General features: G+C 30.4%; 1 protein-coding gene across 1 annotated transcript; it reads right to left on the minus strand.

Annotated features, from left to right (window-relative positions):
• Window positions 1–1,571: 1,571 nt before the first annotated feature.
• On the minus strand, window positions 1,572–24,819 carry LOC139528452 (DNA repair protein RAD51 homolog 4-like). The gene is made up of 9 exons (XM_071324430.1): window positions 24,643–24,819; window positions 17,627–17,745; window positions 16,576–16,657; window positions 15,070–15,195; window positions 14,506–14,607; window positions 10,416–10,506; window positions 2,925–2,995; window positions 2,357–2,500; window positions 1,572–1,901 (listed from the first exon to the last, which is right to left on the minus strand). The coding sequence occupies exons 1-9, from the start codon at window positions 24,784–24,786 to the stop codon at window positions 1,842–1,844; spliced, it is 939 nt and encodes a 312-aa protein (XP_071180531.1). The 5' UTR covers window positions 24,787–24,819; the 3' UTR covers window positions 1,572–1,841.
• Between the last annotated feature and the right edge of the window lie 2,809 nt (window positions 24,820–27,628).

The following is a 27,628-nucleotide window of genomic DNA, read 5'->3' on the forward strand; positions in this document are numbered from 1 at the left end:
CACGATTATACATGCATGTAGGTTAAACTAATAGAAATTATCTTTTAATGGTAAAAACTCATAAAGGACAGATTTGGTGTAAAGAATATTAGGTAAATATTGCTCCATGAATATGTTTTATTTTTATCCAGGTATTAACCCTTCACACCTACAAGTGTCTCTTCTGTGGTTGTATTTTAAAAAATTTTGGAACTTTCATATATTTGCATATCTTTTTTTGTTAGTCAGTTAAATTCATTCAAAGCTTTTCTGGATTGGAGACAATTAAAGATTGCCATTTGGTGAAGACATGTTTATGTTGGACACTGTATGTTGATCTCCAAGTGGCCTTTGTATTTTGTGTCGTTGGGCATCTGTCTATGATTGACGCATACCGTCCAGTCATTTTATTTATGGTTGTACAACATTTAGTGTTATTGGTATGGTATCATAAACATATATTCTTTATATTTTTTCATAAGAGTTATGATCTCTATATTCCAGTATGACCCCAAAGTGATGCTGATATCTTATACCTACGTCTTCTTTAGGATGATAAATTGAGAATGAAAACAGACAATGTGTCAAAGAGACAACAACTCTACCAAAAAGCAGATAACAGCCCAAGGCCACCAATGGGTCTTCAATGTAGCCAGAAACTCCAACACCCGGAGGTGTCCTTTAGGATAAGTCCATATGCATCTGATACATGGTCACAATTCATAAACATTTTGTTGAAGGCATATAAATGTATGACTCGTCCATGTTTTACATAAAATTGATGTTAAAGATACCAAAGGAAAACTCAAAGCTCACAAGAAAAAAAGAGACCATATACCTATGACAAAATGCAAAAAAAGGACCCTACCAAAACAGGGTGTGGTCTATTTTGTGTTTGGTTTGTGAATGGTAACTTATGTAAAGGATATAAGCCGATAACAGTCCATTCTGTAATTAGTTAGTAAAGAAAAAATGTTTGTTTTTATTATTAATCCATCAAAAGACAAGTATCACAACAATCAGTGAGAATTATTATGTCTTTGAACAATTAACAATCCAAAAAAAGCCATAAACTTTTAAATAATTCCATACCTTTTCCTAAATTTCAAAATATATACGGTACCATATAAATATCTAAATAAGTTTATCTAACTTCAATGACCTGAATAGCATTTTCTACGGGCGAACGGACCTAAGGCGAACATGTTATTCATGTTATTAGGGCGAATGGACCTGATACCCATATATAACTATAACATAGAAGAGAGCATCATTCGTGTCAATGTTTTGTTCCTGTTTACATTGTCATTGATATTTTTTCAAGAAAGCCTGAGGCATATAGCTCATGAATTCCTGTCATTACATCCTAAATTAACATAATTACTGCTAAATAATTATCAGTATGATAGACCTCTTGTAGGAAAACCTTATTATTGTAGCATTCACCAAAAAATCTCAAACAGATGACACTGAATCGTAATCCCAAAAATTACTAAAATAAAGAACTGGTACAACAATAGAATGACGTCACAACAATGTTTTAAGAAACTTATCCTCAAAACAATTCATTAATAAAGCAATATCAAAATGAATAAATTTTTACTAAATTTTATTTCAAAAATAAAACCGGTTTACATCCTCTACTGCCTTCAACAAACTCACCAGAAAAGCAAAATCTTTTTCAAAAACCTTTGAGCAGGCGAGATAAAACTTTCAAAACAATTTTGATATTGAATTGAAACTTTTTATTTCCCAATATTCACATCAGACTGCACTTCTGATCAAGTCAAATCATTGCTCTCACACTTGATGAACCTTCACGAGATTCATTATAGATGTTGATCCAGCACCATTCAGCAACTTCATCCTGGATCTACACACCCTTTTTCACAGATAATAAAATTAGCAGTCTGTCCAGTTTTCTGAAATTAAAAACAAAATCAATTCTAATTTTGCAGTCTAAGCAGAAAAATTTATTTTGTTGTGTGTGCTTTCATTTTTAATTGAAGCCTAAATTATAATAATTAATTTGTAACTGTTTTATTGCTTCAGATTTTTCTTGAAATTAAAATTAATGCTTTTATGATCATTATAAGTTGAAACAGTAAACCAAATATCAATGCACTGGGTCTATCATAAATTCTTTTTCAAAAGTGCATAATTCAACATTTTGATTTGTTGCTGATGTTTCAATGTCATAAATATAATGACTAAAAGTGAGAATCAAGTATTTAAAATTATCATGGCTGAATAATTAAAGCAACTGCAATGTGTACAAAATTTGGAAAACAGATGACCTGGTTTATATAAAAACATATGCATTTATATTTTTTTGTAAAAACATAACAATTTTTGATACATGAATGTGTACACTTACTGATCTAGAACTTTTGACTAATATGAGTTGTCTCCTTTGGTCTCCCATACTTGACACCAATACTCTTGTGTGTGGTACATGTGACCACACTTTGCCTAAACTTGCCTTCTTTTCTCCATCACTTACTACAACATTATTGCTCACCTAGAATTAAATTAATGTAAACCACTAAAGCAAATTAAAGCAAAATAACCTCAAACAAGTGAAAATCTCTGCAAGCTAGTGATATTAAATTTATTTTGTTAGATTTTCCTTAATTGCTAGTTTACATATACAATAGGAAATAAAGTAATTAAATTTATGCTGAGGGGGTTTCCATAATTAATGGTATTTCCGGTGAAATCACTTGTTGAAGATCTGGACTAACTATAAAAAAATCATAATAAGTTTCCCAAAAAAATGATAAAAGAATATATAAAACAAGAGTAAAATGATCCCAAAAGTACCTTTAGTGTGGAAATAAAAAAAATTAAGCAACGAATATTTCCCTGCTTGTTTGTTAATGAATAATTTCCAAAGGGAAATAATCAAATCTCACCATTTCAAATAAAAATTATTTAAGACTTACCAATACAGCCAATGAATAATCAACAGCCAATAGTTTTAGGAGCTGTGACAACTGTGTAATTAATCCATGACCTGTAAACAATAATATTATGTATTTATATGAATTTAAAAATAAATAATAGAAATGGAAAATATCTGGTGATTAAATTAAAGAGCTGTTCCAGAATATGTATTATTGCTTTTCATTATGAGAAAGTATAATGTACATCAATGAATACCAACAACCTACCATCTAACTTTTGTCAAACAGGTATTGGGTAAATTAATGAATACTTTACACCTACCATTTAACTGGTTACCACCAAGTAGTGGGTTAATCACTGATTACTATTTACCTACCACCTAACTGGTTTCAACTAAGTATCTGGTAAATCACTGAATACTATTTACCTACCACCTAACTGGTTTCAACTAAGTATCTGGTAAATCACTGAATACTATTTACCTACCACCTAACTGGTTTCAACTAAGTATCTGGTAAATCACTGAATACTATTTATATACCTACCACCTAACTGGTTTCAACTAAGTATCTGGTAAATCAATGAATACTATTTACCTACCATCTAACTGGTTTCAACTAAGTATCTGGTAAATCAATGAATACTGTTTACCTACAATCTCATATAATGGAATTAGATGTGACTGTCATACAAGTGAGAAGTTTAGCTAGCTATAAAATCAGGTTCAATCCACAATTTTCTACACAAGAAAATTCCTGTACTCGGTCAGGAATATAACAGGTCAACTGTTGTTATCCATTAGTTTGATGTGTTTTATCTTTTGATTTTGCCAGGATTTCAGTATTTTTGTGATTTTACTTTTGTCTAACTGATCAACCAAGTATTTGGTAAATTCATAAATATCAGCTTCCTACCAATTAACTGGTTTCCAACAAGTATTGGGTAAATTACTGAAATCAATTTGCTGAGAATCTAACTTATTTCCACCAAGTATGGATATATCAATGAATAGTATACAGTACTTGCAACCTTAGGCGTTACTATTTCAGCGATCAATCAGCGGTCATCGATCAGTCACCGATCAGTCAAGTTCGCGTCAAACTCACGTCAGCAATCCGTCTGACTTATACAAAAAAGTAATTGACTGATCGGATGGATAGTACCGATCGACCTTGATGACGGATTGAACTTTAATACGTCACATGATAACCTAATAAAAATTACGGAATCTTAGTTTCGTTTAATCTAATTAAAATGGCGATTCTTGAAAATCGAACGTTCAATGATACATTTTGTTTATTAATTATTTAGCAAAGTTTTATGAATTGAAATGAAAAGAAATGTACAGATAAAACCTAAATTAAAATATCATCATTAAAGAATGGTCTTTTTCGTTTTATTTAGGTTATATATTTTCACAACCGGTGAGTTCTAAAATGCTGTCTACATCGCGATTTTTATTTTATTATTTTCCAAACATTCTCGGGAAAAACAAAATGAAAGAATCAGTTATTGAAAAAATGTAATAAGCAGACTTGTCTCAAGATGGTAGAATAACTGATTTCAAATAAAATAGTATCATCTTTAATAAAAAGAAGAATAATTTTGGTTATTCTAAACAATGCGAATAAAAGTTAAGTATGATTTCTCTGACATTCCTTTAATTTTATGAACAAAAAAACTATTTTAAACTATAAAAAGTACAAAATCCAATGGCGGTCAATAATTTTCAGTAAAATGAAGAAATATTTGCATTTTAGGTAACGCGTACAAAAATTTAATATCTTTTTCCTTAAAGTAAGCATGTTTTATGAAGAACAGCCAATCATGATGTACAAAAAGTACTGAAATCATATGACGGTTAATTATTTGTATCAAAATAAATCAATAACTACATTCTTATTCTACAAAAATAAAAGTTTAAGTATTTTAATTCTCATTATATCTCGATTCTGATTAGTAGACTTGTCTCAAAATGGTAAAAATAACTGATTTCAAATAAAATAGTATCATTTTTGATAAAAAGAAGAATAATTGTGATTATTTTAAACAATGCGAACAAAATTTTAGTATGATTTTTCTGATATTATTTTAATTTTATGAAAAAAACTATTCTCAACTATAAAAAGTACAAAAATCCAATGGCGGCCAATAATTTTCAGTAAAATGAAACAATATTTGCATTTTAGGCAACGCGTACAAAATTTAATATCTTTTTCCTTCAAGTAAGATTATTTTATGAGGAACAACCAATCCTGATGTTCAAAAAGTACTGAAATCATATGACAGTTAATAATTTGTATCAAAATAAATCAATAAGTACATTCTTATTCCACAAAAGTAAAAGTTTAAGTATTTTAATTCTCATTATATCTGAATTCTGATTAAAAGACTTGTCTCAAGATGGTAGAAAATAACTGATTTCAAATGAAATAGTATCATTTTTGATAAAAAGAAGAATAATTTTGATTATTTTAAACAATGCGAACAAAATTTTAGTATGACTTTTCTGATATAATTTTAAATTTATGAAAAAAAACTATTCTCAACTATAAAAAGTATAAAAATCCAATGGTGGTCAATAATTTTCAGTAAAATGAAACAATATTTGCATTTTAGGAAACGCGTACAAAAATTTTATATCTTTTTCTTAAAAGTAAGCATATTTTATGAAGAACAGCCAATCATGATGTACAAAAAGTACTGAAATCATATGACGGTTAATTATTTGTATCAAAATAAATCAATAACTACATTCTTATTCTACAACAATAAAAGTTTAAGTATTTTAATTCTCATTATATCTCGATTCTGATTAGTAGACTTGTCTCAAAATGGTAAAAATAACTGATTTCAAATAAAATAGTATCATTTTTGATAAAAAGAAGAATAATTGTGATTATTTTAAACAATGCGAACAAAATTTTAGTATGATTTTTCTGATATTATTTTAATTTTATGAAAAAAACTATTCTCAACTATAAAAAGTATAAAAATCCAATGGAGGTCAATAATTTTCAGTAAAATGAAACAATATTTGCATTTTAGGCAATGCGTACAAAAATTTTATATCTTTTTCCTGAAAGTCAGATTATTCTATGAAGAACAACCAATCATAATGTACAAAAAGTACTGAAATCATATGACGGTTAATAATTTGTATCAAAATAAATCAATAACTGCATTCTTATTCCACAAAAATAAAAGTTTAAGTATCTTAATTCTCATTATATTTAAATTCTGATTAGAAGACTTGTCTCAAGATGGTAAAAATAACTGATTTCAAATAAAACAGTATCATTTCTGATAAAAAGAAGAAGAATTTTGATTACTTTAAACAATGCAAACAAAATTTTAGTATGATTTTTCTGATATTATTTTAATTTTATAAAAAAAACTATTCTCAACTATAAAAAGTACAAAAATCCAATGGCGGTCAATAATTTTCAGTAAAATGAAACAATATTTGCATTTTAGGTAACGCGTACAAAATTTAATATCTTTTTCCTTAAGTAAGATTATTTTATGAGGAACAACCAATCCTGATGTTCAAAAAGTACTGAAATCATATGACAGTTAATAATTTGTATCAAAATAAATCAATAAGTACATTCTTATTCCACAAAAGTAAAAGTTTAAGTATTTTAATTCTCATTATATCTGAATTCTGATTAGAAGACTTGTCTCAAGATGGTAGAAAATAACTGATTTCAAATAAAATAGTATCATTTTTGATAAAAAGAAGAATAATTTTGATTATTTTAAACAATGCGAACAAAATTTTAGTAAGACTTTTCTGATATAATTTTAAATTTATGAAAAAAAACTATTCTCAACTATAAAAAGTATAAAAATCCAATGGTGGTCAATAATTTTCAGTAAAATGAAACAATATTTGCATTTTAGGAAACGCGTACAAAAATTTTATATCTTTTTCTTAAAAGTAAGCATATTTTATGAAGAACAGCCAATCATGATGTACAAAAAGTACTGAAATCATATGACAGTTAATTATTTGTATCAAAATAAATCAATAACTACATTCTTATTCTACAAAAATAAAAGTTTAAGTATTTTAATTCTCATTATATCTCGATTCTGATTAGTAGACTTGTCTCAAAATGGTAAAAATAACTGATTTCAAATAAAATAGTATCATTTTTGATAAAAAGAAGAATAATTGTGATTATTTTAAACAATGCGAACAAAATTTTAGTATGATTTTTCTGATATTATTTTAATTTTATGAAAAAAACTATTCTCAACTATAAAAAGTATAAAAATCCAATGGAGGTCAATAATTTTCAGTAAAATGAAACAATATTTGCATTTTAGGCAATGCGTACAAAAATTTTATATCTTTTTCCTGAAAGTCAGATTATTCTATGAAGAACAGCCAATCATGATGTACAAAAAGTACTGAAATCATATGACGGTTAATAATTTGTATCAAAATAAATCAATAACTGCATTCTTATTCCACAAAAATAAAAGTTTAAGTATCTTAATTCTCATTATATTTAAATTCTGATTAGAAGACTTGTCTCAAGATGGTAAAAATAACTGATTTCAAATAAAACAGTATCATTTCTGATAAAAAGAAGAAGAATTTTGATTACTTTAAACAATGCAAACAAAATTTTAGTATGATTTTTCTGATATTATTTTAATTTTATAAAAAAAACTATTCTCAACTATAAAAAGTACAAAAATCCAATGGCGGTCAATAATTTTCAGTAAAATGAAACAATATTTGCATTTTAGGCAACGCGTACAAAATTTAATATCTTTTTCCTTCAAGTAAGATTATTTTATGAGGAACAACCAATCCTGATGTTCAAAAAGTACTGAAATCATATGACAGTTAATAATTTGTATCAAAATAAATCAATAAGTACATTCTTATTCCACAAAAGTAAAAGTTTAAGTATTTTAATTCTCATTATATCTGAATTCTGATTAGAAGACTTGTCTCAAGATGGTAGAAAATAACTGATTTCAAATGAAATAGTATCATTTTTGATAAAAAGAAGAATAATTTTGATTATTTTAAACAATGCGAACAAAATTTTAGTATGACTTTTCTGATATAATTTTTAATTTATGAAAAAAAACTATTCTCAACTATAAAAAGTATAAAAATCCAATGGAGGTCAATAATTTTCAGTAAAATGAAACAATATTTGCATTTTAGGAAACGCGTACAAAAATTTTATATCTTTTTCTTAAAAGTAAGCATATTTTATGAAGAACAGCCAATCATGATGTACAAAAAGTACTGAAATCATATGACGGTTAATAATTTGTATCAAAATAAATCAATAACTACATTCTTATTCTACAAAAATAAAAGTTTAAGTATTTTAATTCTCATTATATCTCGATTCTGATTAGTAGACTTGTCTCAAAATGGTAAAAATAACTGATTTCAAATAAAATAGTATCATTTTTGATAAAAAGAAGAATAATTGTGATTATTTTAAACAATGCGAACAAAATTTTAGTATGATTTTTCTGATATTATTTTAATTTTATGAAAAAAACTATTCTCAACTATAAAAAGTATAAAAATCCAATGGAGGTCAATAATTTTCAGTAAAATGAAACAATATTTGCATTTTAGGCAATGCGTACAAAAATTTTATATCTTTTTCCTGAAAGTCAGATTATTCTATGAAGAACAGCCAATCATGATGTACAAAAAGTACTGAAATCATATGACGGTTAATAATTTGTATCAAAATTAATCAATAAGTACATTCTTATTCCACAAAAGTAAAAGTTTAAGTATTTTAATTCTCACTATATCTCAATTCTGATTAGAAGACTTGTCTCTAGATGGTAAAAATAACTGATTTCAAATAAAATAGTATCATTTTTAATAAAAAGAAGAATAATTTTGGTTATTTTTAACAATGCGAATAAAATTTCAATATGATTTCTCTGCCATTCTTTTAATTTTATGAAAAAAAAACTATTCTAAACTATAAAAAGTACAAAAATCCAATGGCGGTCAATAATTTTCAGTAAAATGAAGAAATATTTGCATTTTAGGTAACGCGTACAAAAATTTAATATCTTTTTCCTTAAAGTAAGATTATTTTATGAAGAACAGCCAATTATTATGTACAAAAAGTACTGAAATCATATTACAGTTAATAATATGCATCAAAATAAATCAATAACTGCATTCTTACATGTATTCCACAAAAATAAAAGTTTAAGTATTCTAATTCTCATTATATAAATAATATAGTTCAATATTTGATAAAAAGAACATTAATTTTGGTAATTCTAAACAATGGCAACACACTTTTAATATCATTTCTTTGACATTCTTTTAATTTCATGAAAAAAACAACCTATTCGAAACTATTAAAAGTTCAAAAATCCAATGGCGGTCAACAATAACCATTTTCGTAGAAATAAGTTCATGTTAACAGAGTCATATAATACAATTGTGCTTGCATTTCCTATCATGATTTTCTTGATAGAGGTTTGCTGCTCACAAGGAAGCTATTAAACCAAGAGTTCCAAATAGTGAAGTTGAAATCATCCCTTCGTAAATTTTACGGACGCCATCACGAGTTGGTTGACCGTTATGGAATAACCGTTTCACAAATGATATCGGATATGTTCCTTACGTCGTAACTACAATCCCCTTCCCTTTCATATATATGACCTACCGAATTAGACTATTTACCGGATTTGTAATCACATAAGCAACACGACGGGTGCCACATGTGGAGCAGGATCTGCTTACCCTTCCGGAGCACCTGAGATCACCCCTAGTTTTGGTGGGGTTCGTGTTGTTTATTCTTTAGTTTTCTATGTTGTGTCGTGTGTACTATTGTTTTTCTGTTTGTCTTTTTCATTTTTAGCCATGGAGTTGTCAGTTTGTTTTAGATTTATGAGTTTGACTGTCCCTTTGGTATCTTTCGTCCCTCTTTTATGTATTATATGTCTCTGATGTTTATAAAATTTAATACGAAAATATTAATCAACACAAACAATTTAACGCTCTAAGCATCTTATTCTGTTGAACTATTTTTACTTTTGTATTGCAACTAATTTTATTACAAATTATAACGTGTAAATTAAGGTGTCTTCGTAGAGGTCTGCGTTCATCGATTGTAAACACTGTGGAGTTCGGTTTACATAAGAATTTTAAATATATATGTATCTGTCCGATCCGTGCATAAATTTAATTTACTGATCGATTGGTGACAGTTGTCAGGGTAACTCTCACATAGGTTATTTGACTTATCTGACGGATCCTATGGGTCACCGATCACCGATCACTCATCGATCAGTCAAACATCCGTCACCGATCATTCACCGATCAGTCAAGTTCACGTCAAACAGTAACGCCTAAGGTTGCAAGTACTGTACAACTACCATCCAACTGGTTTCAACCAAGTATTGAGTAAATCACTAAAGTTGAGAATGGAAATGGGAAATACTTATTACCTACCATCTAACTGGTTTCCACCAAATATTGGATAAATCAGTAATTATTATCAACCTACCATCTAACTGGTTTCCACCAAGTATTGGGTAAATCACTGATGCAACATTGTCAATTATAATCAGTTTCAAGCAAGCATAAAAGGGATCAGACTGAAAAATAAACATGAAATTAAGACTTGTTTCATAAAAAAAGTATTTCATCTTAACTTGACCTTTGCCTAATTTTTTTTTTAAATTGACTGAGGACAGCTATTGAGAGTCCAGTGCAACTTGATACTAGTTTTGATGACCAAATAAATGAAGTCAAAAATAGTACCAATAAGTTGTGCAAGCAGCAAGCCCTGTTCTTGTGCAAGGTTAAAGATATATTTAAGAAAATTTCATTTCAATTAATGATTGAAATTGTTTTTCACTTAGAATTGTCAGTATTTTAATCCCCTCTCCTTTTTTTGTCTATGTCCTTTAATTCAAGGACAACCTTCTTTTATTGGTATCTTTAAACTAGAGGCTCTCAAGAGCCTGTGTCGCTCACCTGTTTCTGTATTTACTGATGTCGTCCATCTTGGTTGGTAGGTGGGGTCAGTACTCATTAGACACTTTTTTAAAATAGATACTCTAGTAATGATTGTGGCCAAGTTTGGTTAAATTTGGCCCATAGTTTTAGAAAAGAAGATTTTGTACAAGTTACAAAAATGACGAAAACTTGTTCAATATTGATTATAATTTAAAGGACAATAACTTCTTAAGGGGTTCTCTGACAATTTTTGTCATGTTGACTTATTTGTAGATCTTACTTTGCTGAACATTATTGCTGATTACAGTTTATCTCTATCTTTAATAGTATTCAAGATAATAACCAAAAACTGCAAAATTTCCTTAAAATTACCAATTTTAGGGCAGCAACCCAACAACAGGTTGTAGGATTCATCTGAAAATTTGTGAGGGGATCTGAGATCTTATTCTGATGGACATTTAAATCTTGAAAGATTTGCCCTAAATGTCTTAGTTTCAAAGATATAAAACAAAAACTGCATTTTACCACTATGTTCTAATTTTAGCCATGTTGGCTATTTTGTTTGGTAGGTGGGGTCATCGGAGAGGCATTAAACTATATACCACAATTATGATTGTGGCTAAGTTAGTTTACATTTGGCCCAGTAGTTTCAGAGAAGAAGATTTTTGTACAAGTTACAAAAAATGACGAAAAAGTTGTTAAAATTGACTACAAAGGGCAATAACTCCTTAAGGGGTTGACCGACAATTTTGGTCATGTTGACTTATTTGTAGATCTTACTTGGCTGAACATTATTGCTGTTTACAGTTTATCTCTACCTATAATAGTATTCAAGATAATAACTAAAAACTGCAAAATTTCCTTAAAATTACCAATTTTAGGGCAGCAACCCAACAACGGGTTGTAAGATTCATCTGAAAATTTGCGAGGGTATAGATTTTATTCTGATGGACATTTAAATCTTGACAGATTCGCCCTAAATGTCTTAGTTTCAAAGATAGAAAGCAAAAACTGCATTTTACCCTTATGTTCTAATTTTAGCCATGTCGGCCATTTTGTTTGGTAGGTGGGGTCATCAGACACAATTTTTAAACTATATACCACAATTACAATTCTGGCCAAGTTAGTTTAAATTTGGCCCAGTAGTTTCAGAGAAGAAGATTTTTGTACAAGTTACAAACAAGAGGCTGTCACAACGACAGCAAACCGGATTTATTAACATTTATTTGTGTCCTGGCAATATCACAAGAACCATTACTGATGAATGGTGAAAGTGAAAATAGTAAATATCAAATTTGACCTCCATTTTGTCATCAGTATCAACATATTAAAATTTGAAAAGCTTAGATTGAATGGTTCATGAGTAAATGCAACAACGTGAATGGAAACACCATTTAACGATCTTTCAAGAACCATAACTCCTGAACGGTAAAAGTCAAAATCGTCATTATTGAACTAGACCTCTATTTTATCATCAGTAACAACATATTAAAATTTCAAAAGCTTTGGTTGAATGGTTCATGAGAAAATGCACGGACACGACGGGAAACACCATTTTTCAATCTTTCAAGAACCATAACTCCTGAACGGTAAAAGTCAAAATCGTCATTATTAAATTTGACCTCCATTTTGACATCAGTAACAGCATATTAAAATTTCGGAAGCTTTGGTAGAACAGTTCATGCATAAATGCACGGACACGACTGGAAACTCCATTTTTCAATCTTTCAAGAACCATAACTCCTGAACGGTAAAAGTCAAAATCGTCATTATTGAACATGACCTCCATTCTGTCATCAGTAACAGCATATTAAAATTTGGGAAGCTTTGGTATGACAGTTCATGCATAAATGCACGGACACGACTGGAAACTCCATTTTTCAATCTTTCAAGAACCATATATAACTCCTGCACGGTAAAAGTCAAAATCGCCATTATTGAACTTGACCTTCGTATAGTTGTCAGTAATAACATATTAAAATTTAAAAGCTTTGGTTGAACGGTTTATGAGTTAATGCACGGACAACATTTGATTGCCGCCTGGCCACCCGCCGTACATCCCCAAATCAATAACATAAAATTGAGAATGGAAATGGGGAATATGTCAAAGAGACAACAACCCATCCAAATAAAAAACAACAGCAGAGGGTCACCAACAGGTCTTCAATGTAGCGAGAAATTCCCGCACCCGGAGGCGTCCTTCAGCTGGCCCCTAAACAAATATATACTAGTCCAGTGATAATGAACGCCATACTAATTTCCAAATTGTACACAAGAAACTAAAATTAAAATAATACAAGACTAACAAAGGCCAGAGGCTCCTGACTTGGGACAGGCGCAAAAATGCGGCAGGGTTAAACATGTTTGTGAGATCTCAACCCTCCCCCTATACCTCTAACCAATGTAGTAAAGTAAACGCATAACAATACGCACATTAAAATTCAGTTCAAGAGAAATCCTAGTCTGATGTCAGAAGATGTAACCAAAGAAAATAAACAAAATGACAATAATACATAAATAACAACAGACTACTAGCAGTTAACTGACATGCCAGCTCCAGACTTCAATTAAACTGACTGAAAGATTATGATTTCATCATATGAACATCAGGCACAATCCGTCCCGTTAGGGGTTTAGTATCATACCATCATAACATATATGAGAAGAACATAACCCATGTGACTCAATATTAATTGTCAACAGACATTTTTGTCACAAAAATCCAGTTAAAAATGACAAAAAAGTTGTTAAAATTGACTATAAAGGGCAATAACTCCTTAAGGGATTGACTGGCAATTTTGGTCATGTTGACTTATTTGTAGGTCTTATTTTGCTGAACATTATTGCTGTTTACAGTTTATCTCTATCTATTATGATAGCATTCAAGATAATAACCAAAAACTGCAAATTTTTCTTAAAATGACCAATTCAAGGGCAGCAACCCCACAACAAGTTGTCCGATTCTTCTGAAAATTTCATGGCAGATAGATCTTGACCTAATCAACAATTCTACCTAGTCCGATTTGCTCTAAATGCTTTGGTTTTAAAGATATAAGCCAAAATATACATTTTACCCCTGTGTTCTATTTTTAGCCATGGTGGCCATCTTGGTTTGATGGCCAGGTAATCGGACACATTTTTTAAACTAGATACCCCAAGGATGATTGTGGCCAAGTTTGGTAAAATTTTGCCCAGTAGTTAAGGAGGAAAAGATTTTTGTAAAAGTTTACGGACGACAAGTGATGAGAAAAGCTTACTTGACCTTATATGAACAACCTTATCATGGCTTATGTAAGTGCACACTCTAACAATGTTTACAGCTACAAGTTTTAAAATCCCTAAAGGCTTCAGTAGGGAATCCCCTTAGGTCACAAGGTACTTTTAATAATTGCCCAAGGTCACCAGATCTCTTTAAAGCCAGCTATAAAGTTCTGAACTGATCTTATTATTGGTTTTGAATATATTTAAATTTTACATGTCCTAGCTAGGCCTTTTAATTGAGATGTCAGTTTGCAAGGTCTCAAGACAGATTTGGCCATTTTTGAGCCAGAACCTTAAAATAGCATTCTCAAGTTATATCTACAGTTTTTACGTCTAAGGCAATTAACACTCTGTAATGAATATATATTGATTACCTGTTGTGTAATGTTTACTTTTATTTGTTGAAGCTCAGATAACAGGCTGTATATATCATAGGTTTGGATGCATCGGATATGGCTAAACACATCAGGGTTGTCCTACAAAATAAACTAAATGTCTATATGTATTTCATGAGTTGTGCTAACAATTAAAAAAGAACATATTAAATGTAGTGTTTGACGCCAGCAAATATTCAGTAGTTGTCGTTTGTTGCTGTATCTCATATAAGTTTTTTGTTCATTGTTTTGTACTTACGGTAATCAGACCTTTAAGTTTCTAGTTTGAATTTTTTACATTTGTCATTTCATGGTCTTTAATCAAGGGCGATTGCAGCCATTTTCAAAAGGAGGGTTCACAACCCCAGGATAAAAGGAGAGGGGCAATTGATTGTTCAAAAAACAGGGGGTTTCTAACAATTTTCACAATCTAAATTAATAATAGCCTTAAAAATGCTGAAAAGTTAATCAATAATTATAATGAGGTAAATCTATATGGTGTCCAAGCAGGTGTAGGTGATTTTTGACTATTAATATGATATCTTCAGCACAATTTTTACTCACCCCCTGTTGATATTTTGTGTGTAAGATTTCCTCCAGTCTCTCTGCACAAAATCCACCTGACGTATCCACAAACATAACATTCTGTTTAGAATGACATATAACTAATGCTGTCATACTTAAACATATCTAAAACAAAAGAATATACATGAGTGCTATAAATTCTGGCAATTCATAATGTTTATAAAATTTTTAACAAAATGTTTCAGAAGTATAAGTGCAGCAGGAAACATTTCTTCAGGTTTACATATATAGGTATAGTTTCAAAGTAAAAAAAAAATAGTTGCTTTGAGTAACAATAAATTAGGAGATAACTATATTGTATCTTAATCAATTGGTGATTTGATGGTCGCAAATTAAGTTTACTGGGGACCATCAAATCACCAATTGATGCGGTCAGAGCTTAAAATTCAATATCTTCATCTCCATTCTCTTGAAACTGATAGAAAACAATGTTTAATAATACATTTAAAATCTGCCATACCTTGTTTGTGTATGGGCTTATGTTTTCATAGCATCATTTGTGAATTGATGACATGAGAATTAGTGACGTTATCCAATCAAAATAGACGTTACAAATGTTGTTGCATTAGAATGAGTATTAATTAATCTTAATCATTATGATTTTTAACTACTATCTATTTATTGTATTGTTTTTTATTTAAACTATAAGATTACAGAGGAGTAAATAGTTGTACATCTAGTTTATCCCATTTTTAAGACTATGTTTTTAGCTAGATTTGTCATCTTAATCATTATGTTCATAGCATTAATAACAATACTATTTCTGAAAGTGGTTTGTTAATATATATACGTTAATAAGCATTTATGTTTAATTCTTTTACAAGTCATCAGCACACTGTGAATATTTCATAGATGACATTATTTCGGATGTTTAGATCTCTGTATGTGTTATACTTAGGTTTCTATTTCATTAATATTTATCTAACAACTCATTTCTTACGTGAAAACATGTTGGCTTAATGTTACACACTTTAGATAAAGTTTGTATAAAGTTCTACATGTTGGTAGAATGTTACACACTTTAGATAAAGGTTGTGTAAAGTTCTACATATTTGTAGGATGTTACACACTTTAGATAAAGTTTGTGTAAAGTTCTACATGTTGGTAGAATGTTACACACTTTAGATAAAGTTTGTGTAAAGTTCTACATGTTGGTAGAATGTTACACACTTTAGATAAAGTTTGTGTAAAGTTCTACATGTTGGTAGAATGTTACACACTTTAGATAAAGTTTGTGTAAAGTTCTACATGTTGGTAGAATGTTACACACTTTAGATAAAGTTTGTGTAAAGTTCTACATGTTGGTAGGATGTTACACACTTTAGATAAAGTTTGTGTCAAGTTCTACATGTTAGTAGGATGTTACACACTTTAGATAAATTTTGTGTAAAGTTCTACATGTTGGTAGGATGTTACACACTTTTAGTGTAATTTATACCATGTTCCAAAATGCCTATCTAATAATTTAAGATTTGACATACAAACCTGCGTTTTCCCTGAAGCTATTTCTCCTGCTATTTCTGTAACTTCTCCAGTATACAATCCACCGTCCAATATCTGATCAAACCTACATCAAATCATATCAAGATTAAGTGTAACAATAAATCAAATATACCACAGGCATCCTTCAGCCTGTGTAATGCTAAGGATTGTTTCATTACTAGTATACAAACATGGACAAGGGGAGGCAACTGTAATTTGAAGTAATAGACTAAGATGGGACTTTGACATGTTATATTGTACAAGTTTCAAAAATACTAAATGTAAGTGAGTACTTTATTTACAACATGCAATCCTTTAGTACCATGTATGTTTTAAGGGAACCAGGTAAAATTGTTTGCCCCTTCACTCTTTATGTGCATGTTTGAAGTCAGGATCCTTTTGTCTTATTGATTTTTCCTGGTTGATAACAGCCTTATTTGTTTTCTATTTGTCACTTTTATCATTATTCAGGCCATTGGTTTTCCTTTAAACTGCCTTGTAATGATCAAACAGGCCATTTCATAGCTTACTATACTGCCTTATATATGTTCACATCCCTGTCCTTTGATCTCTTATGAATAGTTGTCTTATTCACGTTGTCTCATTGGCAACTATACCACATTTCCGTATACACCTTATCGCTATTTATCCGCCATTTCTTGTAAATCACACAGGTTCCCGTAAAATTTTGACATCATAAAACAAAATATCTGACGCCACAATGGAAAAGTGATTGTTGCATGCGTCAAAAGTTCAAGCGGCCGGGTCAGTCAGGATTAGCGATAAGGTATATTTTAAGAGATGGCAACCTTAAAAGAAATAAATTCAAAGGACACCATGAGGCCAACATACACCTTTCAACAATATATAATTATATCAGACAGGTTTCTCAAAAAATGTTTTAAATTTCAAACTTTAAAATTAAGATAAAAAATGGGGAATATGTCAAAGAGACAACAACCAGAAAGAACAGATTACAGAACGTAAATTAATAACATTTTTATGCATATATATATATATATATGTACATAGATTACTTTAAACATAAACTTACCCTTGACAAGCTGTAGGTAAGATTGAGGTAGATGTAAGGACAGTGTTGTACAATGCCTCACCAGTCACAGGGAATGTAGAATACTGTGCTAACAAAACATTTACAATGGCTACCAAATCCTGCAGGAAAAAATGAATTCATCAGAATCTATAATATATTGTTAAACATATATATGTTACTGTAATTCCAATTAAGGAATAACAGTATTGTAGTTGAAGATTTGCCACCGTCAATTTTCGATTTGACAGTCGCAAATACAGTTTTACTGGCAACGCGTGGTGGAGACAGTAAAACAGAGATTTGCGACTGTCAGATCAAACATGTTACCTCTATGATTCAAATTAGGATAAAATTACATTACAACTGCATATTCGAGGTAGGTGTTGTTTTTATTTTCAATAATATTGTAATAATGGAACATTTGTTGATTCAATAGCAGGTCCCTCCTTAATTACACCTGGTCTACTGTGGATTCAATGGCAACTTTTAGCCAATGAAAAAAATTAATACATAAAAATTGCATTAGAATAAGTGATAATAACAATGATTTTACTACCAAAATTTGTACTTAATTTTTAGTTTTGTGGTAATAACCATTGTGTACAAGTTTAATGACATTTGGTTGATTCAAGTTTTAGTTAGACATGTTATAGACATGTTAGAGAATAACCAGGTGCTCCACAGGGCGCAGCTTTATACGACCCCAGTGGTTGAACCCTGAATAGTTGGGGCAAATTTGGTCACAATATTCAAGCTTGATTCTGTCTGAATTTGGATTGTGATCAAATTTTTGACATAATATAGGTTTTTGTCACAAAATTAATGTGGTCAAAGATCTAACAAATCTATTGCACAATACTGTTCTTCTTGAAACTTCTTTGAAAAAAAAGGAAGCCCTTCAAAAAATGGTAAACAAAAAATCCCCCTTGGAGCAATAACCCTTAAAATCAATCCCATGCTTTCCATTGCAGTATTGAACCTTGTAGTACAATTTCAGAGAGATCCATACACTTAAACACAAGTTATTGTCATGATTGTTTGGAAACTAGAATCATGCTTCTTTTTGGCCCTTTTTTTGCGCCTAATTCCTACATATTTTGAGCAATTAACCCAAAACTTAATCCCAGCCTCCCCTTTGTTATATGGTACATTGTGGTACAATTTCAGAGAGATCCATACAATTACACATAAGTTATTGTCTTGAAACTAGAAAAAAGCTTGTTTTGGGCCCCTTTTGGGCCCCTAATTCCTAATCGGTTGGGACCATCATCCCCCAAATCAATCCCAACCTTCCTTTTGTGGTATTGAACCTTCTGAAAAAATTTCATGAAGATCTATTCACTTAAACTAAAGTTATTATCCGGAAACCAATGTGTCTTCGGACGACGACGACGCAGACGACGACATCATACCAATATACGATCCCAAAATTTTTTTGGAGTCGAATAAAAACAAAATTCAGCATTTTTCCATATGAAAAGGGGACTCTAGAACAGTATCAATGACACCACCAATTTCAAACTTGATCTTTGTTGAAAAATGCATTGTTTTTAAGTTTCATACCATTTGGTTTACATGTGTAGCATGTTTAGGAAAACTAAAGTTATAGAACAGGAACAAAAAATTCAGCCATTTTTCCTATTTAAAAGTGCCAACTCTAGAATGGTAATCAAAGAGCAGATTGCTCTGAGGGATACGATTGCCATTGTTTTCATTGACACATGTATACATGTAGCTGGATATTATTATTTTCAAAACTAATTCAACTGCACATGTATGTAAAATGTAATTTACGTAATCTGAATAGTTACAAAATAGCCAATCCTGGGTACAAGTGTATGAACAATGTACTTGGGCCTAATGTGTTTTATTTTTGTACTATCAATTCCACAGCAGTCACTGAGACTCAGAGAGCCTTATCACCTATTTTCCTACATTAATTCTAGGAGGAACCCCATTCCTAACTCTTTAAATATTTAATTTCCTTTGGTTCAGTGTTCATGACTCCTTTCCGCACACATTCCTCGGATTAAATTGCAATCGTTTTTAATATACATGATATAATACGACGTTTATCGACAGAACAAGTTAATTTTTCTCGACGTGTTGTATCGTCAGAAATAACGGAAGTAACTTCCGGAAGGGAGACAACTCGAAACTATTATATTGAAGACTCCATTTCGCCTGAAGGGGTGTTGTAGTTACATCTTTACGATGTGGACTACATTTGTTTTAATTTAAATGATGCACATGATTTAAAATAATGCAACAACAATAACCCTCAATAGCAGACATACATACAAAGGATCCCATGAGTTATAAATTAATCAATTGAGAGGGGAATCCAAAGCAACCATTCAATCTAATACCCCTTGAAGTCAAGAAAACTATACGCATACGCATAATAACCTAAACAAACCCTGGAGCCAGAACCTTATTTGAATGTTAATTAAACGACCTAGATGGTTCTCTATTTCTTAATGGAAGTACAGTATCAAATATCAGTTTCATAACGGTGACATATAAGAATCAAAGAGCTGATAGCTCTGAAGTGGAAGAAGGTGAATAAAAGGTAACTTGAATTACCATAAAAGCAGCCCCACTTACCCAGGCTGCTTTGTTCCATTATCGTTAAAATGTATTTTTTTTCTTCAAACAAAAAAAGGTCATAAGTACATGGATTTCCCATCCGTACAATCATTTTCTATGTTCAGTTGACTATGAAAATTAGGTAAAATCTTTAATTTGGCAGTAAAATTAAGAAGATCATATCAAGAGGAACACATGTGTACTAAGTTTCAAGTTGATTGGATTTCAACTTCATCAAAAACTACCTCGACCATAAACTTTATAACCAGAAGCAGGACGGACGGACCGACTAGAAAACATATTGCCCATAAATGGAGCATAAAAATAGTAAGACTTGTTACATACCCGCCAACTTTTGAAAGTTCCCATATGGGTTTTTACTGCACAACAACAATTTTAAAGGTTACAATTTTAGCGACGTATTTTGCAAGATCTGGATTGTCTAGAAAAAGTGTCATATTTGTATGATGAACTTACATGCCTTTTCCTTAAGTCTGTTTGCATGATTCTAGTTATATATTAAATCGGTAGAAAAAATATACATGAAGCTAGCAGACCAGGGTTTATTTTCCAGATTAAGAATATTAGATGCTTGTTGAAATTTCCAATTTTGAATTATGCACAAAGATGGACCTTTAACAGGTTGGGAACAACACTCCAAATGAGGGTAACCTAACTGGAAGATCATCACAACCCACTGTAAAAAATGAGCACAAAAAAAGTCATTTATATTCATATTATTTGATGAAACTTTTCCCCAAGAACTATGCATCTATTAAGTACTGAATGGTCAAAACATCATGTTTTTTTATCGACATAAATTTTGTCGTAAATGTAACCAAATGATGTGTTTTTTCTTCAAATTTCCATCAAATTGTAATGTTTATAGTTCCCTTATTGCCTCTCTATTTGAATAAAATAAAATAATAAGAAGAATCTGTTTCTTGTTTTGTTTTGTTTTGTTTTTGACAAATGATTGTTCACTGCTTGCAAATGAATCATTATATTTATATATCTTATCTGTATATATTTTTGTTCATGTCTCCATCTCCTTATCATTTGTAAATGTTTAGACAAATAAGAAAGAAATAAGCTCCACATGTATATTTGCAACATCGTAAATTAATTAAAAAAATAACATACACTAACACTAGTACTGCATGGATTTTAAGCATTTCTAAAGATATATTTGTAGAAAGCTTAAAAAGACTTAAAAACAGTGTAAAATGTCTTGCTATTTCTTAGCTTACACAATACCATCAAATCTAATATATGTCTAGTTGCACATATTGTATGGTGACTTCAAATTAGTAATAAACAAATTTATCATATAAACTTCAATTTAATCCTTGAAAGGAGGTCTAGATTGCTAAAATAATTTATAAATTTTAATTTTTTTATTTGTCCAAAATCATTTAATTTCATTTAATCAACATCATTTTATGATTATTTGATTAAAATATAAATCATTTATAGTCTTTTTACAATTTACATTTTTAAAAGCAAAATAACTGAAAACAGGATAAAACAAAGGGAAGTAACAAAAAAGTATTTCAATATTCCCAATACACATCGTTTTGATAACACAACGGCAGTTAGCCGGAGGTAAACATCGTTGATTACCAGTATGTTTGACACCCAAGCTGTCAAGTGAAGCCATATAATTATACATCTTCGTTGATGTTCAGGTAAAATTTAACACAGGTCTCAATTACACCCGTACAGTAGTAAGAAATGATCAAATATGGCGTCTGAAAATTTTCATTCATGAAATATTTCATACACGGGATTTTTTTCTCCTATTAAAACGGGAGGACGGGAGGAGACCCCTGAAAACGGGAGGTTCACATGTATGTTACGAAAGGCATCTAATTCACATGACAAAGGAAAACCATGAATAAAGACAACACTTTATATATCCTTTTTATTTATATAAAAACAAAATCTTCTTGTCTGCAGGATTGCAAATTCGTAACTTCAAGGGCGAACTTGTAAACAGGGCGAGTTGTCCCGATACCAAATTCACGCATGCGTAATACAAATATCTACAGTTAAAACATCCTGTTACAAGTAAACAAATAACGTTCATGTGGATGAGATGAAATCTAATAATTTACATAAATAAAAGGGTCATATTTACGATAGTGATTGTTTTACAATCATAATGTACAAGTTAAATGATTCAGATGCCTAATCATGTGTAAAAATCGGTGTCAGGAATCTTAAGTTGTTTTGAAATTGTAATACACGAAATGAATGCGGCATACGGAGACTCAATGCAAATGGTCAGCCCCTTAAGTCTTCAGAAGACTTGACGTCTTCTTCCACTAAAAACTCTACTTCAGTTCTTATATTACAGAAATAAATTTATCGGAATTCATGAGAAATCGCACATTTTTATCAAAACTGGGGAATTCCCTCTGACGTGTTTCTAAATTTATAAAAACACTAAATATAAACACTGCTTAATTCTGATTTTCTGTGTTGTTAAAAACATGCATATAAGTCAAGGGAAATATCAAACATGAATATTATGAAAAGAACATTAAAGGAAAGTAGTTTAAGTTCAATCCCAAGATCCAGCCATTTTCAAAAGGGGGTCCAGGATAAAGAGGGGTTCCAACCATTTCCTAATTCAAGTGCATTAAGCGGCAAATAAAAAAGTGGGTACCAACACACATACCCTTCCTCCCGTCTGGATCCAACACTGAAACTTAATCAGTCAAGGATATAACTCTATAGGGTTATTAGAGAAATAATACTTAACGATACATTTGTTATTGTGCACTAAAAAATCAAAGAACAGTTATAACATATATGTATGTTACATGTTTCAAAGGGACAATATGCATCATTATTTTTGTTAAAATGTATGCAAGTTCTATTGAAATTATTACTTTTGTCTTTATCATAATTAACTATAAAAGATAAAACAGTTAATTGTTTGTCAATCATGCATCGTACACCTATGTTATTACAGAAAAAATATGCCTGTAATAATTAAAGGGTGTCATAACAGTTTCCTTAAATCACTCCTAAGCATTTGCTCAGACATTCATCATGCTTAGTTACAATATATTTTAATTTTTTGTAAGAAATAATAATCAGAGCATGTACATGTAATGAGGTTCTCAGCAAACTTCCCAGTAATTCCAAAGTATTTATGATTTTCTTTACAAATAACAAATATATATATATGTTATTACATGTATTCATGGTATTACAGATTTAGAAAATTTAAGTATTAAAGAGTAGACAATGCATAAAATTATCTGTGATAACACATGCAAGTTATTTTCTGTAATAACCCTATAGAGTTATAGCCCTGACTGGCAATTAGTCATGTCAACTTGCCCCACTCATGAAAATGGATAAAATCCCATTGAAATTAGAATATATACATATTCCAACTCACCCCACGTATGAATAAAAGAATAAAACTGTACTGATTTAAGGCCCATCAACATGATCAACTCGACTTCTCAAATTAAATGAAAACTATGAAAACCTAAGAAAAACATTATGTTTTTTTTTTCATTGGTTTTCTTTTGGTTGAAATAAACTAAAGACATAAACATATATTAAAGCAGAAAGAAGTAGTATCATTATTTCTGTGACATCAATGTTATAACTGACGTGGTTAACTTAACTGAACAACAGTTTTTGACATTTTTTTTTCCTGGTAAGTATAACTATATAGTCTATAATCCCTCTTTTAAAAGATAAGTTCAGATTCATGGGTGTTTATATGATTTCGAAACCAAGCCATCATATTTCTAAAATTTTATTGTTTTCAAACCTGATGATAAACATGATAAACAAAACTGTTGTTGAAAATTGATTGGGTTGTTGTGTACCAATCAATTTTTGAACAACAAAACCTGCTATGACCATGTTGACTAATTTTACTGACAAAAGCATGGCACATACTTTTAATGCTTATTGTTAATGAATGAATGGACATTCTTTTATATCTATATGAAAGTAACATTTGGTTTTCACAGATTACTTGTTAACTGTTAAATTACTCCTAATTCAAAGACAAAAGTAACCAATCATTTTTATTCTGTGTACTAGAATAAGATATATAGGTCCCATGTATGTTTTCATTTAGGTGGGGGCCTGCTGGAAGGAGTAAAAATAACGGGATTTAACATGTTTTTAAAAGTAGAGTTAGTTGGTCATGTAATTGTTGGTAAACCAATGTGGGACGATCTATCAAAAGAGGGGCGAGTCAGTAAACGTGGGGCATTTTGTCAGTGGTGCGATTTGCCAGTGGCCCTGGGGCGAGTTGGCTTGATCCTTGATCCCACCGGAATTCAAACTTGATCTGTATGTTATGGTAATAAGCAGTATATAAGTTTCATAACATTTGGTTGAGGCAGACTAAAGTCGTAGAGAACAGAAAACAATATGATTATCTGAACCTTGTATGACAATTTTGTTTTCTGCGATAAGTCTTCTAGATTTTGAGTGATTAGATCTACAACAGATCGGATTCCATTGTCTTTTAATGTTGTTACTACATCATCTGTTAAAGCTGAACAAATACCACATCGCAAAACTGACATTTCTTCATAGACCGGAAATCAATTTTCTAAACTTAGAGTCCACCACGGTATATTTTCCGGATAGTCTTTCTATTTACTTTGCCTTTTAGGTGTCAGACCACCAATTAAAAATCCCTATCTGTTCAACCAAATTTTGCAATTTTCACAGCTTTCTAAATATTTTACCTTAAGTTTAACTTCATAGAAACCAGGTATATCCTTAATTGTACATGTATCAGCTTTCTACATGCCAATTTTCACCATACCTTTAAAGCCTTCTAACAAAATAACAGACCATCAAACAGAGGTTCTCCAAAACAAGAACCTGGTTTTCTGGAAATCTAAAATTAGTATACTATGGAGCGCATTAATCCTCAATTTTTAATGCAAACTCATAGACAAGTAAATTTTGGCTCAAAATGATCTAGATATATTTCTCTTTCACCAAAAGTTTCATTTCTGCAAATTTGTTGGTTAGTTTAAGTAAACAAGGACATCAAAAGCATTATTTTGTGTCAGAGTAGGGCTACTTTTACATACGTTCTAAATTGGAGGGAGTAATTGGTGGTCTGACACCTTTTACGGTGAATGCAGATATTTATGTATAATATCAAGGATTTGTACAGTAAGTCTTAATATACAAATCCTTGATAATATTTATACGTCTAGGTAGACAGATTGGATCATTTCATAAAATCATCATTGATTCAATTCAAAATGACGAATTTACCTCTAAGTAAGTAATTAAGTTAGTAAATTTTATTCAAAGTAGACTTATATATTTACCGTGGCACAAACAATAGAGAAACTGATACATGTACACATGCCTATAATAATCGCTTACATCTACTTCATTTGAACTGGTAGATAGTTGTCTTGTTGGCAATCATAAATAATAAATAATAATAAATAAGCTTTATTTAGAGTCGGCATGGTATACAAACATAGACAAACATAAGCTCTAATGAGCTTTTAACCGACATATGAGACATTCTTAACAATACAACATTTATAACAATACAACACATAATATAATACACATGCAACATATTTCCGACACAGCACAAAAATGAAGCACTAAAAGCAGAATATAAGCATAATCTAGGTATCAACGCTAAAAGCATATAAGTGTCAACTAGGCTTTAAAAAATGGCAAAATGCATAGCATAAAATATTTGAAAAACGGGGTATGATCTAGATGGTAAATAAATTTGCATAATATATAAACTAAAAGTCTGCACAAACTGTGCACTTACAGTCATTTCCATTCCATGACTTTAAAATATTTTTGAACTGACTAAAATAAGCATTTTTTCTAAAATCATCAGGTAGATCATTCCATAAAACAGCAGCTGTGTATTTAAAAGAGTTCTTACCATAGGTTGATGGTCCGTGTAACACTTATCAATTCAAAGTTTTAAAAAGTTTTGAAATTTTAGATTTTTTGGAATTTTGATCAAAGTTTTTAAATATCAAAATTTCAAATTGTGTAAAAGTTTTGAAATTTTTAAATTCTAACCAAATTATTAAAATATTAAAATTCTAAATATCGTTTATAAATTTGATAGTTTAGGAATTTGATCAAACTTTTAAAATACTAAACCTAACGTGCAATTTTGATTATTTCACTTTTTGAAAGTTTGATTTTTTAAATTTTTGATTAAAATCTCAAAAATAGATAAGGGGCGAAAAGAGGGGTACCTGTAAACACTGATGTAAACACGGCTCTGATAACAATCATTCTTAGTTATAAATAAATAGCACTAAATATATCAAATCATTTTTAATTAATAAATAATGAAAAGAAGAAGTCGGGTTTTTTTTTTTTTTTTATTATGAAACGTATTAGACATCACATGGGATAACAGTATCCTGTAATTTAAAGGTTGTGCATCTATCAAAAAAAAAAAAAATAATTAAACCTATTTAAACCGGAATCAAATAAGTTGATTTAAATCTCTTATATAAGGTTAGCGTTTGAGATAAATAATTCAGAGCTATTTGGTGTTCCAACTGCCCAACATTTAGAAGTATTAGTGAAAACTGACCAACTCGCAGTAAGATCCCTCCCCTATACCTCTAGCCAATACAATAATAATAAAGAATAAAAAACACACATCAATACGAACAGTAAAACGCACTTGAAAAGGAAATACAAGTCCTATGTCAGAATAGGAACAAAAGAAACTAATCAAAATGACAATGATAATAAATTAACAAAGGTCTACTATATATAAGGCTAGCAGTTACTCCCATACGCCAGCACCAGACCATAATTAAACTAATTGAAAGGTTAATTTTATATGTCTTCATTATGCACACTCTCTCCCTGTTTCATTTATTGCTAATTTGTTCCGGAACATTCATGAAATATTTGTCACTGGCAACAAAAAATCGATAATTAAAAATATGTTGTTTACATACAAATTACAAAGAAATTTAGGATATGTTTTAACTTCACTTTGGCCAAATACCTTTTCAGTTGTTTCGGTTCTTATTTTTCTTGACTTTCAAATTTCAGTTTTAGCGTTTCGTAGGTGAATTCAATACAGAAATTTCGTCTATATATTTCACAAGTGTATAACACGGAGAAGCTCTGAAGGTCCTTTACTCCCATTTTGTTTGGGTGTGAACCATCGATGTTTACAGCAATATCACAGAATAAGATGATGATGGTAGAAAGAACTATGGGCGTCATGTGGCAAATATTACATGCATATCGGACAATGAGTTGTCAATCTGTATGAAAAGATTTCCAATACAACCATATTATTGAGAATGAATGTTTACATGCTATACTCTCGTACTAGTATTACAGGGTTCTTGTGGCGTTCACCTTAGACACACATCTTTTTAACGATGT

The sequence above is a fragment of the Mytilus edulis genome, chromosome 6 (assembly GCF_963676685.1).
Source record: "Mytilus edulis chromosome 6, xbMytEdul2.2, whole genome shotgun sequence".
Taxonomy (NCBI): Eukaryota; Metazoa; Mollusca; class Bivalvia; order Mytilida; family Mytilidae; genus Mytilus; species Mytilus edulis.

Bases quoted from the DNA above. Each gene is read 5' to 3' on its own strand.
- LOC139528452 (XM_071324430.1), bottom strand. From the start codon at position 24,786: ATGTCAGTTTTGCGATGTGGTATTTGTTCAGCTTTAACAGATGATGTA. The intron at 16,658-17,626 runs GTAAGTTTATGT...GATTTGATGTAG, and splicing joins TTACCTACAGCTTGTCAAGG to GTTTGATCAGATATTGGACG. The intron at 10,507-14,505 runs GTAATCAATATA...TTTATTTTTCAG, and splicing joins AAGTAAACATTACACAACAG to TCTGATCCCTTTTATGCTTG.